This window comes from Lampetra fluviatilis, chromosome 2, assembly GCF_964198595.1.
Source record: "Lampetra fluviatilis chromosome 2, kcLamFluv1.1, whole genome shotgun sequence".
NCBI lineage: Eukaryota > Metazoa > Chordata > Hyperoartia > Petromyzontiformes > Petromyzontidae > Lampetra > Lampetra fluviatilis.
Genome location: NC_136276.1, coordinates 509,633 through 524,420, shown reverse-complemented (window position 1 = coordinate 524,420; position 14,788 = coordinate 509,633). Strand labels below are relative to the sequence as shown.

Below are 14,788 nucleotides of genomic sequence, written 5' to 3'. Positions count from 1 at the left end.
TCAGAGAGGATTCACGGAGGACTTCCCATCGTGCGGTTCTGGTACCTTGGACAGCGGCGCCAGACGCAGCTGAGACGGGGCCGGTGGCTCTGAGCACCAACAATCCGCAAAGCAAAACTGCTTGCACCTTCCCATGCCTATCTGCATCATCATCATCATCATAGTCAGTCACGGTCAGCCACGAACGATCCACTGCTGGACGAAGCACCCCCCCACCAACCCGCTGCCATCTCTCACAATCCTGCAATGTGGCAATCCGCCCAGCACCCACACGTGGTGTTTAGTTTGTTGTCCTTCCCCCCCACATCCGATTAGCACGGTTGGCTACGTACAGCGCCAAATAAGTTCAACATACGTACATACGCGACACGATGACATCGCTGCCTCTCCTCCGTGAACGACCTCTCGGATGCGTTCCATTTCTTCCGCCGCCTTACTTTAAAAAAATACGAATCACAAGATACCCCCCCCGCCCCCCCCCCCCCTTGTCCAGGTGAACCTGGTGTCGGAGCACGTGTGGTGCGAGGACTTCCTGGTGCGCTCGCTCTACCTGAAGAACGCGCTCACGGCCGAGACGCGCACCCTCACGCAGTTCCACTACCTGAGCTGGCCCGACCAGGCGGCGCCCTCCTCCGCCGCCTCCCTGCTCGACTTCCGCAGGCAAGAGCCGCCCTCGCTCCGGTGCTGCTGATGGCGCTGCTGGTGGTGATGCTGGTGGTGGTGATGGTGATGGTGCTGGTGGTGGTGGTACTGCTGATGGTGGTAGTGATGGTGCTGGTGGTGGTGATGGTGCTGCTGGTGCTGCTGGTGGCGATGGTGCTCGAGGTGGTGGTACTGCTGATGGTGGTTGTGATGGTGCTGCTGGTAATGAAGGTGCTGATGATGATGGCACTGCTGGTGGTGATGGTGGTCATGGTGGTGATGGCGCTGCTACTGATGCTGCTCCTGCTGGTGGTGATGATTTTCTTACAACTCAAATATGATCTGCATCGCCCGTGGGAAGCCCTGGTGCGGTTTTATGACCGGCCACTGCCACCACCGGGATGGTGCCAAGCCAGGAGCCAATCTTGCTCTTGTGTTTGACGTCGGCGATGCCCCAGTCGGTGCCGCCGCTTCTCCTCTCGAGTGAAGTTCGATTCCAGGAAGGGGCATCTGCCGTTGTCCAGAACAGTCGGCGTGGTCGTAGCTGCGGTGGCGGTCAGGATCTTCGTGGGCGGGCATCGTCGTGCTTGTGAGGAGGGACCGTAGGACTGCAGGAGGAGGACTGTATGAGTGCTGTGTATGAGTGCTGTGTAGGAGTGCTGTGTATGAGTGCTGTGTAGGAGTGCTGTGTATGAGTGCTGTGTATGAGTGCTGTGTATGAGTGCTGTGTATGAGTGCTGTGTATGAGTGCTGTGTAGGAGTGCTGTGTATGAGTGCTGTGTATGAGTGCTGTGTAGGAGTGCTGTGTAGGAGTGCTGTGTATGAGTGCTGTGTATGAGTGCTGTGTAGGAGTGCTGTGTATGAGTGCTGTGTATGAGTGCTGTGTATGAGTGCTGTGTAGGAGTGCTGTGTAGGAGTGCTGTGTAGGAGTGCTGTGTATGAGTGCTGTGTATGAGTGCTGTGTAGGAGTGCTGTGTAGGAGTGCTGTGTAGGAGTGCTGTGTAGGAGTGCTGTGTATGAGTGCTGTGTATGAGTGCTGTGTATGAGTGCTGTGTATGAGTGCTGTGTAGGAGTGCTGTGTAGGAGTGCTGTGTAGGAGTGCTGTGTATGAGTGCTGTGTATGAGTGGTGTGTAGGAGTGCTGTGTATGAGTGCTGTGTAGGAGTGCTGTGTAGGAGTGCTGTGTATGAGTGCTGTGTATGAGTGCTGTGTAGGAGTGCTGTGTATGAGTGCTGTGTATGAGTGCTGTGTAGGAGTGCTGTGTAGGAGTGCTGTGTATGAGTGCTGTGTAGGAGTGCTGTGTATGAGTGCTGTGTAGGAGTGCTGTGTATGAGTGCTGTGTATGAGTGCTGTGTATGAGTGCTGTGTAGGAGTGCTGTGTAGGAGTGCTGTGTAGGAGTGCTGTGTAGGAGTGCTGTGTATGAGTGATGTGTATGAGTGCTGTGTATGAGTGCTGTGTAGGAGTGCTGTGTAGGAGTGCTGTGTAGGAGTGCTGTGTATGAGTGCTGTGTATGAGTGCTGTGTAGGAGTGCTGTGTATGAGTGCTGTGTATGAGTGCTGTGTATGAGTGCTGTGTAGGAGTGCTGTGTAGGAGTGCTGTGTAGGAGTGCTGTGTAGGAGTGCTGTGTAGGAGTGCTGTGTATGAGTGCTGTGTATGAGTGCTGTGTAGGAGTGCTGTGTATGAGTGCTGTGTATGAGTGCTGTGTATGAGTGCTGTGTATGAGTGCTGTGTAGGAGTGCTGTGTAGGAGTGCTGTGTAGCAGTGCTGTGTAGGAGTGCTGTGTAGGAGTGCTGTGTATGAGTGCTGTGTAGGAGTGCTGTGTAGGAGTGCTGTGTAGGAGTGCTGTGTAGGAGTGCTGTGTAGGAGTGCTGTGTATGAGTGCTGTGTATGAGTGCTGTGTAGGAGTGCTGTGTATGAGTGCTGTGTATGAGTGCTGTGTAGGAGTGCTGTGTAGGAGTGCTGTGTAGGAGTGCTGTGTAGGAGTGCTGTGTAGGAGTGCTGTGTAGGAGTGCTGTGTAGGAGTGCTGTGTATGAGTGCTGTGTATGAGTGCTGTGTATGAGTGCTGTGTAGGAGTGCTGTGTAGGAGTGCTGTGTATGAGTGCTGTGTATGAGTGCTGTGTATGAGTGCTGTGTATGAGTGCTGTGTATGAGTGCTGTGTAGGAGTGCTGTGTAGGAGTGCTGTGTAGGAGTGCTGTGTAGGAGTGCTGTGTATGAGTGCTGTGTAGGAGTGCTGTGTATGAGTGCTGTGTATGAGTGCTGTGTATGAGTGCTGTGTAGGAGTGCTGTGTAGGAGTGCTGTGTAGGAGTGCTGTGTAGGAGTGCTGTGTAGGAGTGCTGTGTATGAGTGCTGTATATGAGTGCTGTGTAGGAGTGCTGTGTATGAGTGCTGTGTATGAGTGCTGTGTATGAGTGCTGTGTAGGAGTGCTGTGTATGAGTGCTGTGTAGGAGTGCTGTGTATGAGTGCTGTGTAGGAGTGCTGTGTATGAGTGCTGTGTATGAGTGCTGTGTATGAGTGCTGTGTAGGAGTGCTGTGTAGGAGTGCTGTGTAGGAGTGCTGTGTAGGAGTGCTGTGTAGGAGTGCTGTGTAGGAGTGCTGTGTATGAGTGCTGTGTAGGAGTGCTGTGTATGAGTGCTGTGTAGGAGTGCTGTGTATGAGTGCTGTGTAGGAGTGCTGTGTAGGAGTGCTGTGTAGGAGTGCTGTGTATGAGTGCTGTGTAGGAGTGCTGTGTATGAGTGCTGTGTAGGAGTGCTGTGTATGAGCACAGGCGGCCACACTGGGAGTAGCGTTGACCGCTGAGTTCGGCGGTGATGATTCGCAAGGCGGCGATCAGCTGGGTGCCAGCGAGGTTCGTGTGGACCTCCTTCTCCATTCTGTTGCGCAACACTGCAGTGGTGGTGGTCTCAGGTAGTCGTGGTTGTGACGGTAGTGGTGAGGACGATGAGACACCCCTGTCATTCATCAGTGGCCAAGCGAAGTGGTTGGTGGATCGCGCATGGATTGAGTCTGTGTGAGACACCAACTTGCGGTGACTGTAGGCGGCAGATCATGATCAGCCATGGTCAATCCACTGCTAGGTGAAGGCCTCTCCAAGCCACCACCACCTCACACGATCCCGCGGTGCAACAATCCACCCTGCACACGAACTCACCTCATTGCTCCATCTCCTCAGTAGGCGTCCTCTTAGACACATTCTATTCCGTGGCTGCCACTCCGCGGTGATGATCACCTTTCTTGAGAGTGTAATTGATGACAGTACAGCAAGTAGGTTCATGATGGAACACAGCCAGAATGCCCCATCCCCATCAGCTGCCGCCCTCATCAGGCAGCCCGGGCACCGAGGTGGCCGCGAGGGATGAGGATCGACAGCGACTTAGCGGGAGCGCCACGCGGCGCCGGGCGTCGTGATCGGGCAAGGGGCGATCTCCCGTGCAGTCACCGCCCACTCGCCCTCTCTTCCCACTCGCCCACTCGCTCTTCCCACTCGCCCACTCTCCCACTCGCCCTCCCTTCCCACTCGCCCACTCAACCCACCCATCCATTCCTCACACGCTCGCTTAGGTGTGTGCGAGAGAGAGAGACGCGGGGAGAGCAAGTAGCAGTGGGACGGGGGGAGAGCGAGAGAGAGTGTAAATGTGAGAGTGTAAATGTGAGAGTGTAAATGTGAGAGTGTAAATGTGAGGGTGTAAATGTGAGAGTGTAAATGTGAGAGTGTAAATGTGAGAGTGTAAATGTGAGAGTGTAAATGTGAGAGTGTAAATGTGAGGGTGTAAATGTGAGAGTGTAAATGTGAGAGTGTAAACGTGAGAGTGTAAACGTGAGGGTGTAAATGTGAGAGTGTAAATGTGAGAGTGTAAATGTGAGGGTGTAAATGTGAGAGTGTAAATGTGAGGGTGTAAATGTGAGGGTGTAAATGTGAGGGTGTAAATGTGAGAGTGTAAATGTGAGAGTGTAAATGTCAGGGTGTAAATGTGAGGGTGTAAATGTGAGAGTGTAAATGTGAGGGTGTAAATGTGAGAGTGTAAATGTGAGAGTGTAAATGTGAGAGTGTAAATGTGAGAGTGTAAATGTGAGGGTGTAAATGTGAGGGTGTAAATGTGAGGGTGTAAATGTGAGAGTGTAAATGTGAGAGTGTAAATGTGAGAGTGTAAATGTGAGAGTGTAAATGTGAGAGTGTAAATGTGAGAGTGTAAATGTGAGAGTGTAAATGTGAGAGTGTAAATGCAGTCAGCTGTGCACACCGCTTCCCCGGCAGCCGATGTCATTTTTGTGATTTGCAGCTGGTTTCATTAGTAAAGTTGCATAGTCACAAAAGTGATCATTGGAAGCTGTGGACCCTCCTCGGCCCGGCCCAGTTGAGGCTGCTTTGGAATGAAAGGGATGGTGCTCACGTTGGAGTGATGATGCGCAGTGGGGGTGCCCGATAGCACACACGCACGCGTTCACGCGCACGCACGCGTTCACACGCACGCGTTCACACAAACTCGGCTCACCCGGTGCGTAGCGCAGCGCGCTGACGGCTACGCTACCGCACACTGACACGCACACTGACACACACAGAGACACACACACTGACACACACACTGACAACAACAACAACAACCGCCATTCGCCACTAAGTGGCGGTGACGTCAACACGACGCTTGTGCCAGGCCATGTGCACCCTGAGGCCACGTGAAGTGTCGAACGCCCGCTGGCAGGAGGTCACGGGGCAGACCCAGGTGCCACGGGTCGACTGACTGAGATGACCGAGATGACTGGCTGATGCACCACCTGTGCCCCCTACTGTGCCAACTTGCTGTGCTTTAGCCACCCGGCGCTCCGCTCGTTGTTGTGAGCGTCGCTCCTCCGCCCTCCGTTGTTGTTGGAGGGCGACTGCCTCCAACTGCCCAGTAGCGTCCTTCACGAGCCTCCTCCACTGAGGCCGATCTTGACACCGCTGGTACCAGTCATCGGCAAGTCCACTCAGCTCCACGTCCTCTTGTACCACATCACTCCATCTCTTCTCTAGCCCGTGCCACGCCCGTTTAGCCCCCTCGATCCGGCCGAACAAAAGCTGTTTAGGTATGCGGTGGCTGGGCATGCGGGCTACATGACCCAGCCAACGCAGCCTTGCCTGCCGGAGGAGCTCACTGATGGGACTTTGCCCAGATCTTTCAAGGACTTGTGAGCTCCTCACACAAGCCAGCCTGGTTAAACCCAGGATGGATCGTAGGCAGGCCAGCCTAAATGTTTCCAACCGGCGAAGATGCTCCACTAGGGGGGTCCACGTTTCGCAAGCGTAGAGAAGGGAGGGAATGACCGTGGCCGAGAAGACCTGAAGCTTCGTGCGGAGCGACAGACCAGGTAGCTTCCACACAGCGTTACGCAACCGATGAAAAGATATTGCCGCTCGACTGATTCGGAGTGATACCTCTGCTGATAAACTGGAGCCGGTCATAAGCACACTGCCCAGGTATGGGAAACTCTCCACTCTCTCCACAACTGCCCCATCACCAATTGGGAGTTGTGGGGGTGGAGTGTCCGATGGTACAAAATACCCAGGCAGGTGCTTAGTTTTGGTGGGGCTGATGGTAAGGCCCCACCTCTTAGTGGCACGCTCCAGTCTCAGCAGCAGCGTCTCCAACTCCTCTTCTGAATGAGCAGCTATTACCAAATCATCGGCACACATAACGTGGTTGACCAATAGGGAGCCATCCCTTGATCGCACCCGGGCGTCGATCAGCCTCCCATTATATCTGTACCAAATGGAAATTCCCCCGGTACAGCTATTGAAGGCTTCACGAACTACGCAGTCGACATAGATGTTAAATAATGTGGGAGCCAGAGGACATCCCTGTCGCACCCCAAGGTGTACAGGGAAAGGCTCCAACTCCTGGCCACGTAGTTTTACCCGGGCCCGCTCACCATCATGAAGGTCCTTAATGATCGTGAGCAGAGGGTCAGGGACTCCGAAAGCACGAAGAACAACCCAGAGCCCAGTCCTACTGATGGTATCATAGGCCTTGATCAGGTCAATAAAGCAGAGATGTAGGTCTTTTTGGAATTCCCTACACCTCTGCTGTAGCAGAGACACACACACTAACACACACACTGACACACACACTGACACACACACTGACACACACACTGACACACACACTGACACACACACTGACACACACACTGACACACAGAGACAAAGATCCCCCATATAGCCTTAACAGACTGTAGGGGACAAGTGCTGTTAGCGAGCACCTATGAAGGCCGGAACGGTACACGAGGGGGTGGGTGGCTAGCACCACGCCCGACCGCCTTTGTCTCCCTAGTGGCAATGTTTACACACCGCACCAGGTACTCATTTGAGGCTGAGTCGACCTAGGGGAGGCCCGGGACTGGTTCAGATAATCGTCACTGGTGTTGGCTGTGAGCGGGAATCGAACCGGTGTCGCCGGGTTCATAGCGCACCGCGCTAACCGCTACACTACCGCTCCCCACAGAGACACACACACTAACACACACACTGACACACACACTGACACACACAGAGACACACACACTGACACACACAGAGACACACACACTAACACACACACTGACACACACACTGAGACACACTGACACACACACTGACACACACTGATACACACTGACACACACACTGACGCACACTCACACACACACTGACACACACACTGACACAGCGTGTAGCCGCACCAGAGGGCACTCCCACTGCGCCCGCCTTAGAGGACTGCCCCCCCGCCCCTGCGCTGGGGGAAGCCGCAGCAGCTCGGCACCGCCGCCGTGCCGGGCCCCGGGCACCTGCCGCCGTGCCGTGGGTGCCCGGCGCGGTCTCCGGGGGACACGGAGCGGCAGGCCGAGTCAGTCGCTGCTGGTTCATGGGCGGGGGTTTGTTTGTGGCGAGAGTTCCACAAGGCGAGCCGCTGACCCCCCCCCCGCTCTCTCTACCTCCTCTCTCTGCGTGCCACTTCCCGTCTCTCTCCTCGCATCTCTCATCTCCTGCCCCCTGCCACGTGTTCGTCTGTCACTTATCTCACCGTGTTCTCTTCCAGCCCTCTTGTTTCCTCTCGCCAACTCTCGTCTCGCTCCCTTCTCCCTGTAAGTGTGTATCTCTATGCCTGCCCTCACTCTGTGTGTGTCTGTCCTTCTCTCTGTGTCTCTCTCTCTCTCTCCCTCTCTGTCTCCCTCTCTGTGTCTCTCTCTCTGTATGTGCCTCTCTCTCTCTCTCTCCCTGTGTCGTCTCACAGGAAAGTGAACAAATGCTACAGGGGTCGCTCGTGCCCGGTCATCGTGCACTGCAGGTGAGAGGTCACTCATCACAGCAGTCACAGCTTGCCCATGACGCCTCACTGTTTCACTACCCCCGCTCCCCCCACCAGACTAACCCCCCCCCCCCCCCCCACGTGTTACTCGGCCTTGAATGCATTTTACAAAAACCGATTCCCAAATCGCTGTTCCCGCATATTACACTTTCAGTTAAATTAGTAAATGTATTTATAACATCATTATTGTTACGCTGAGTGTCTGCTTCTGCTGTGTCATGTACAGCGCTGTGAGATCCTTGGTGAAAAGCCGCTATATACATGTCATTATTATTATTGTAGACGAGGAATGAGAGGAAGAGCCTTGAGACATCCCTGGAGCATGGGGGAGACGCTTCCAGTCACGGCTGTGGTTGGAACGTCGACCATAGGTCATTAGGGGTCACCAGTCGTCGTACAGAGCTCACGGTCAATCCTGCAGTGACCTTCACGCCAGGAGGAGGGTGCGGTCGGTGTGGGCAGGGGTCACACAGGCGTTGGGGAAGTACGGCGAGGGTACGGATGATGGTGATGATGGTAAAGGGAGGAGTCTGCGCTGCGAGCTGCCGGGAAGAGAGTCCCGGGGCGGGGAGACGGGGTTGGGGAATGGGGCAGAGAGTGGCAGGGGAGAGAGCGATTGAGAACGACGCTTTCGACTTCACAGCCAAGCGCTGTCGCGTTAGGGATCGTGGTACCGATTCGGCACCGTCGGGTTCGACGTGGCAGCAGCGCGCCAGATGTCTTAACGTGTCGAGTGATCGTGGGGTGGGGGGGGAGCTCGCGCGGGGCCCCGGAGCGCCGGCCCGCTCGCTGCCCGCCAGGGAGCGAGGTGCCCCCCCCCCCCCCCGCTGCAGCCAGCGCCCCTAACCGTGAGCGCGCGGTCTCCGCAGCGACGGGTCCGGCCGCACGGGCGTCTACATCCTCATCGACCTGGTGCTCAGCCGCCTCGCCAAAGGTGAGAGACCCCCTCCCCCAGCCCCGCCCCCCGCCCCAGCCGGCAGCAGCAGCAGCAGCTCGTGAAGAGGTGCCCTTAGGCCAGGGCTACCGCGAGCTGCCCCCGTCAGCGGCTTGCGTGTGGTGATGAGTGAGTGAGTCAAAATGAAGTGAGCGAATGACAAATAAGCGAAGGAGTAAATAAGTGAGTCGGTAGGTGAGTACGTGGGTGGGTGAGTGATTCAATGAGTGAGCGAGCAAATGAGTAAGTCGGTTGGGGAGTAAGTGGGTGATTGATTGAATGGGTAAGTGAGCGAATGAGTGAGCAATTGCGTGAGTGAGTTGGCGGTCACGAGAGTGGGTGAGCGGGTGGGTGAGTGCACACACGAGTGAGCCAGCGAGTGGCTAACGCGAATGAGTCGGTGAGCAGGTTGGTTGGAGCGTGAGTGAGCGATTGGGTGCGCAAGTGGAATGAGCGGATGTGCAAATGAGTGAGTGAGTGAGCGAGTGAGAGTGGCAGTGCGCGAGCGCAGTCAGCCACCGGCTCTCTCGGAACGGGCCGAGACGTCACCCCGAGTGCCGCGCCGACTCAGTCGGACTCGCCCACCGAGTCGCCCCGACGGGCTCGCGATTCGTCACACGGCGACTCTCGCACTCGCTCTCTCGCGCTTGGCGTCTGTGTTGTTCTCATTATTTGCGCGTCTCGTATGTATTCTCGAGCCTCGTTATTTATCCAGTTTTAAACGCGCACCGAATGCCACAACAAACAGCGGCGCGCCGACCGGCACAACTGACAGCAGAGTCACAGAGTCACCGGTGGTGACGTCTCCTCTGGCACCACAAGAATGGCCGCACACCAGGGCCCCGCGCTCCTTTCAACCCCCCCCCATTTATGAATGTATTTCTATATTTGTGTTTGTTTATATATAAATATGTTATTAAAGCTTTCTGGTGCAAGGCTAAAAGGCGAAGGTCCCTTGCTGATTGCCAGCGCTCATTGATGCCGCTTCCACCGCGCGTGACCTTTCCGCTCGACTGATCATGAAACGAGCCGCGGCCTCTGGGGGGCCGCGTGGGCGCGCGGCGGCGGCCCCCGCAGAGCGGCGGCCCTCGCGGCCCCACGCGGCCCTCCCCGCGCGTTCGGTAACAGCCGTGGCCCCCATCCACGCCGTGATGCGTGTCGTTGCGCAACCGCTCGAGCCTCAGGAAATATTCCTGCAGCCCCCCCCCCCCCCCGCCTTCTTCATCACCGTCTCATCATCACGTCCCGTGAGTTTGTATCTCTCTCTGTGACGAGGCGCCTTGTATGTGTGGTGCTTTGGCTTCTCGTTGTGGGTGAAGATGCCGTGTGTCGTCACGAGTTGATTTGTTGCTGGAGATGCCCCCCCCCAACCCTGCCGTGACCTTCCCTTGGCGCTGATCGCGCTGCCAACGCCTGCGAATCCCTCTCATCTCGGCGTGCTTGCTCGTGTCTCTAGGCACAAAGGAGATTGACATTGCAGCCACCTTGGAGTTCATCAGAGACCAGAGACTCGGAATGGTGGAAACGAAGGTGAGAGACAGAAGAACGTGCGACGCATTTACATTGTATGTATTTGGCTCTGCCCGTGTGTGTGTGTTTCTGCAGTCTTAGTATGGCGGCAGTCGCAATAAAGGGGACGCACTAATTGGGTGGCCACAAAAGGGATCTTGGCAAATATTCGCGGAGCGGGACCCTGCTCGGAATAGCGATCAAAACGATAGCGTGCACACGCGTGAATACGCACATCACCCCACGTTTTATTCTAAAGTTTCCTATTTATATTAAATATTTGTTTTTTTTGCCCGGTGTTACCCAAGTCTCCCTTGACAATCAGCTCTTGAGCTGGATTTATGAATGAATGTGTGACGATACACGAGGGTGATGTTATAGCATTAAGTCTAACAGCAGATTACACTGGATCTCAGAAGCTAAGCAGAATAGAGCCTGGTTAGTACCGCCAGTGAAGACCACCAGGGCAGGGCTGGTGGTGTATTCGTGGCGCTGGGAGGTGTGACCAGGAGGTGGCCGTACCGAGTGTCTCCCCCTCGTACAGAGCAGCGCAGTGCTGGATGTTCTCCGTGCACTCGCGGTCTCATACAACACCAAGCCAATCCCTCGCTCATCCAGGTTTTCCAGATATATCGTTGACATTGTTAAATTGGATGGCATCATGCAGAGTTCACTTCCTGTATTTCGTATGGCTAATGGAGGGCGACCATCAGAGATTCAGTTCGCAGTGATGTTTCCGTTCAATCGCCTTGTCTCAGAGTTGGGGAATCGCAGAGACACCCATTCATTCACCACCTCACTAATTCACTCACACACCCACTCACCGGCTTACCCATTCACTCACTCGCCCATTCACTCACCCACGGACCACTTCAAATGTATATTGGGGCAGTACGAAATGTTACGCTCCATAGTTTGGTGTTCGTAGTTGCAGTCCCACAGACGAGAGAGAAATAATTGTATTCTCTGCTTGTGCATTTGGTATCCACCGCATCTTCTGTGGTTTGTGCGGATCCAGTTAAGCACTATCCGTTGTTTCCGTGGAAGATGAAAGCCGGGCAGTGCGGTGGTGGTGGGGTCACTGATGAGCTGTGTGCTGGGAAAGCCGGGTGGTGGTGGTGGTGGGCGCGCTGATGTCGTGTTTGTTGAGCACGTTGCTGGATCCTCACTCATCACGCCCACGAGGCCAAAGGAAGCCATTCTCCCCCGTTGGGTCGTGTGCTACGGTGGGATGCGCTGTCCAAGGGCTGATCTAGAAGCCACTCTGCGCTCCTTGTAACATCCGGCGGTCCTGCACTAAATATTGTATTATCATTGTGAATTCCCTGCTCGAACAAAACTCCCTGAACGATGAGATCAGTTCGCGTGCACGAGCGAGATGGGTGGCAGCAGGAGTGGACGGTAACGAATGGCGACGGCGTGCGTAGGCCTTCATCCAGCAGCAGATAGACAATGGCCGATGACGAATGCTTTCTCTCTGTGTATCTCTCACACGCCCACCTGCCTCTGCTTCCCTCCACCCACCATTCCCCACCCGGTTGCATAAACCCCGCCCCAACCCCTCGCCGCCCCCTGCACACTGCCACACACTCTCACTCACACACACTCACTCACACACTCTGACACACACACACTGACAAACTCACACTCACACACTCACTCTCACACACACTCACTCTCACACACACTCTCACACTCACTCTCACACTCACTCACACACAGGAGCAGTTCGGCTTCGCGCTCACGGCCGTCGCGGAGGAGGTGAACGCTATCCTGAGGTCTCTGCCGACCAAGTGACGGCGCCCGCCCAGCCCACGTGCCCGCCCAGCCCACGTGCCCGCCCGTCCCCGTCTGTCCGTCTCCTCGCCGGCCACGCCAACCCGCCAATGTTGCTGCTTTGCTCGTTCGCTGTGCCCGTATCCTCGTTGTCGTTTTAAGCGGTCGCCATCGTCATCATCGTCGTGGTCATCCTCGTCGCGGAGCGGTGGGCAGGGTCGGCGGGACATCCTCTCGGTGTCCGCTGAACCGAAACGATGCGCTGACTCTGCTGCTTCTGCTCCTTTTAATCCCGTGTATGACGACACCACATGAATAATCAACACGCGTGTATCAGTTATTCGTATGAATTATATTAATATTTATTGAATGGGAGCTGGGGGGTTAAAAAGACTGTTATTAGCATTCTTCCACAGATGTATTTATTTCACGGTGGAGCAGTAAATATTCAGCTGTGAACTGCCAATTGTAAATCTAGGATATGTCTTGACGCTAAATATGTAGGTGATTCTGTAGCATAACATATTTTCACGACAATATATTATACATAGATATATATATACATCACGTAACAATATAACATTGAGACTCATCTATTCAGAAGTAGCTTATAATTTAAGGAAAACGAGGAAATATTTACCAGTGTTGAATATCGTGACATGTATTTTAAGTGGAAAGTCAATTATGTTCTTACGTATGATACTATCGCAGTAAATTCCATTACGTATTCTCCAGGTGATGACTCGAGAAGCAAACCATGTGGTTGATTAAAATGACTTTGGAGTCTCGTGTCGCGGACGTGACGGTGCCGTTGGCATGATTGAGCATCGGGGTGGAATCGCCGATGGGGGGGGGGGGGTGTGAAAGCACAAATGACATCACCTTCAGGTGTTAATCATGTTAATCATGCGAAGATTCAGTTTTCCCGGAGAGAGGAACCAGTGATTAAACACACGTGGCCAGACCAGGCCGGCTTGCGCAGTGTCCTCGTGTACCTCCGTCCCAAGACTCATTGGGTCGTGATGTGCTGTACCTGCCTGATGATTGATAAATATGTCCCACGTGCAGTCGAGAGAGAGCTGAGTCACAATAATATAGAAACTGTGTGTACATGCAAGTGTGGGGAGCGGCAGTGTTGTGTTTATCGCACCGTTCTACGTCTGTTTGTTTAACTTCTTTCGCACCTTACGTAGCCAACTGTGCCAATCGGCGACCCGAGTTTGATTCCTAATTACAGCAGTGTATATTTGAACCGGGCCTGGGAATCCCCTAGGTTGACTTAGCCTTATCCGAATAAAACATCAGCACTGTGGAGACAAAGAGGGCGGGGCGTGGTGCTGGCCACTCACCCCCCTCGTGTGCTGTGCCGGTCTTCATAGGGGCTCCCTAACAGCACTTGTGCCCCAATAGTCTGTTAAATGCAATGTAGGGGATCTCCGTCTTTGTACATGCAAGTGCTTGATGTAGCGAGCTCTGCTTCAAGTCAATTAGCACTCTCTACGTCACGTGGCGCCTGTTTAACAATCATCAGGCAAGTGCAGCATGTCACGATTTCAATTTCTAAACGAAAAGGAGGTAAAACTCGATAAACGAATGACCTTTGGCAAGCTTGCCCCTAAGCCGTCCTCCCTCGTGCCACAGAGTCGCTGCATGTGGGGCATGAGTCGGGGGGCTCAAGGTGGCTCGTGCTGAATATTTCATCAGAAAGCCACGGCATTCTCTCCGGTAGCTCACTGATCTGCAGCCAAAAGGTCACAATTGCTGAAAAAATGCAGGCACGGCATTGACGTTATCATGCGCTGATGCAACCCGCGATGTTGCAGTGTGTGCGTGTGCGTGTGTGCGCGCGCGCATTGCAGAGATTGGACATTTATATGGTGATTCCTTCCAGTTTCTGCCACTGTATTTCCATCTTGAAATGCAAGCTTACCGAAGCCCATCCTCACGTGAACTTTCATTCATATGCCAATAAACTGTTAGGTTAGAAAATAGTACTTTAATTTTTTCAAATGTATTTTCTCAAACCTGAATAAACGTTGTTCTCATGGGTGGTAGTAAGCAATGTCTAGGACTCACTTTATCGATCCGACTGTCTTGCATAAAACACATCAAGTGTGACGAAACAGAGTTCTGGAGAGCCCAACTATAGATATAATATTTGGCCAACTCTTCCACACTGACCCGACGAGGTTGAAGTACCCACGCTTTACCCCACCACACGTGACTTGCCGGTACATCAACTGTTGTACCCATTTATACTGCTGGCTAGACAGAGGCGGTCATTTAGACAAGACTCTCCTAAATCACACTAAACATTGACGGAAAAAATGTCTACATCTGATTGGGAACATGTTGATGACATGACAGCCTCTTCAGCTGCCTCAATGTCAGCTAAATGCAAATATAACCTGATTTCCAAGTTCAGCCTTTTTCCAAGAAGAAGCCAGATCCACGTAAAAAAATTAGACGTTGACAAGATTGTTATCAATCAGAGTAACAGTCCAATTTCCAACAGCCTAAAATCGGTTCTAGCTAAAGGGTTGAATTTCGCAGTCACCCCTAAACACATCCCAGTTGATGATATCATTGTCCAGGTTGATGTAG

At 53.7% G+C, this 14,788-nt stretch overlaps 1 protein-coding gene across 1 annotated transcript in view; it reads left to right on the top strand.

Moving 5' to 3' along the window:
* LOC144938929 (receptor-type tyrosine-protein phosphatase N2-like) overlaps positions 1–14,242 on the top strand; it is a 203,494-nt gene extending 189,252 nt beyond the window's left edge. The window contains exons 18-22 of the mRNA XM_078866659.1: positions 494–660; positions 7,891–7,944; positions 8,835–8,899; positions 10,356–10,429; positions 12,131–14,242. Of these exons, the coding sequence (XP_078722785.1) occupies positions 494–660; positions 7,891–7,944; positions 8,835–8,899; positions 10,356–10,429; positions 12,131–12,205 (435 nt within the window). The 3' untranslated portion in view covers positions 12,206–14,242. The remainder of the gene's footprint in view (positions 1–493; positions 661–7,890; positions 7,945–8,834; positions 8,900–10,355; positions 10,430–12,130) is intronic.
* Positions 14,243–14,788: the final 546 nt, after the last annotated feature.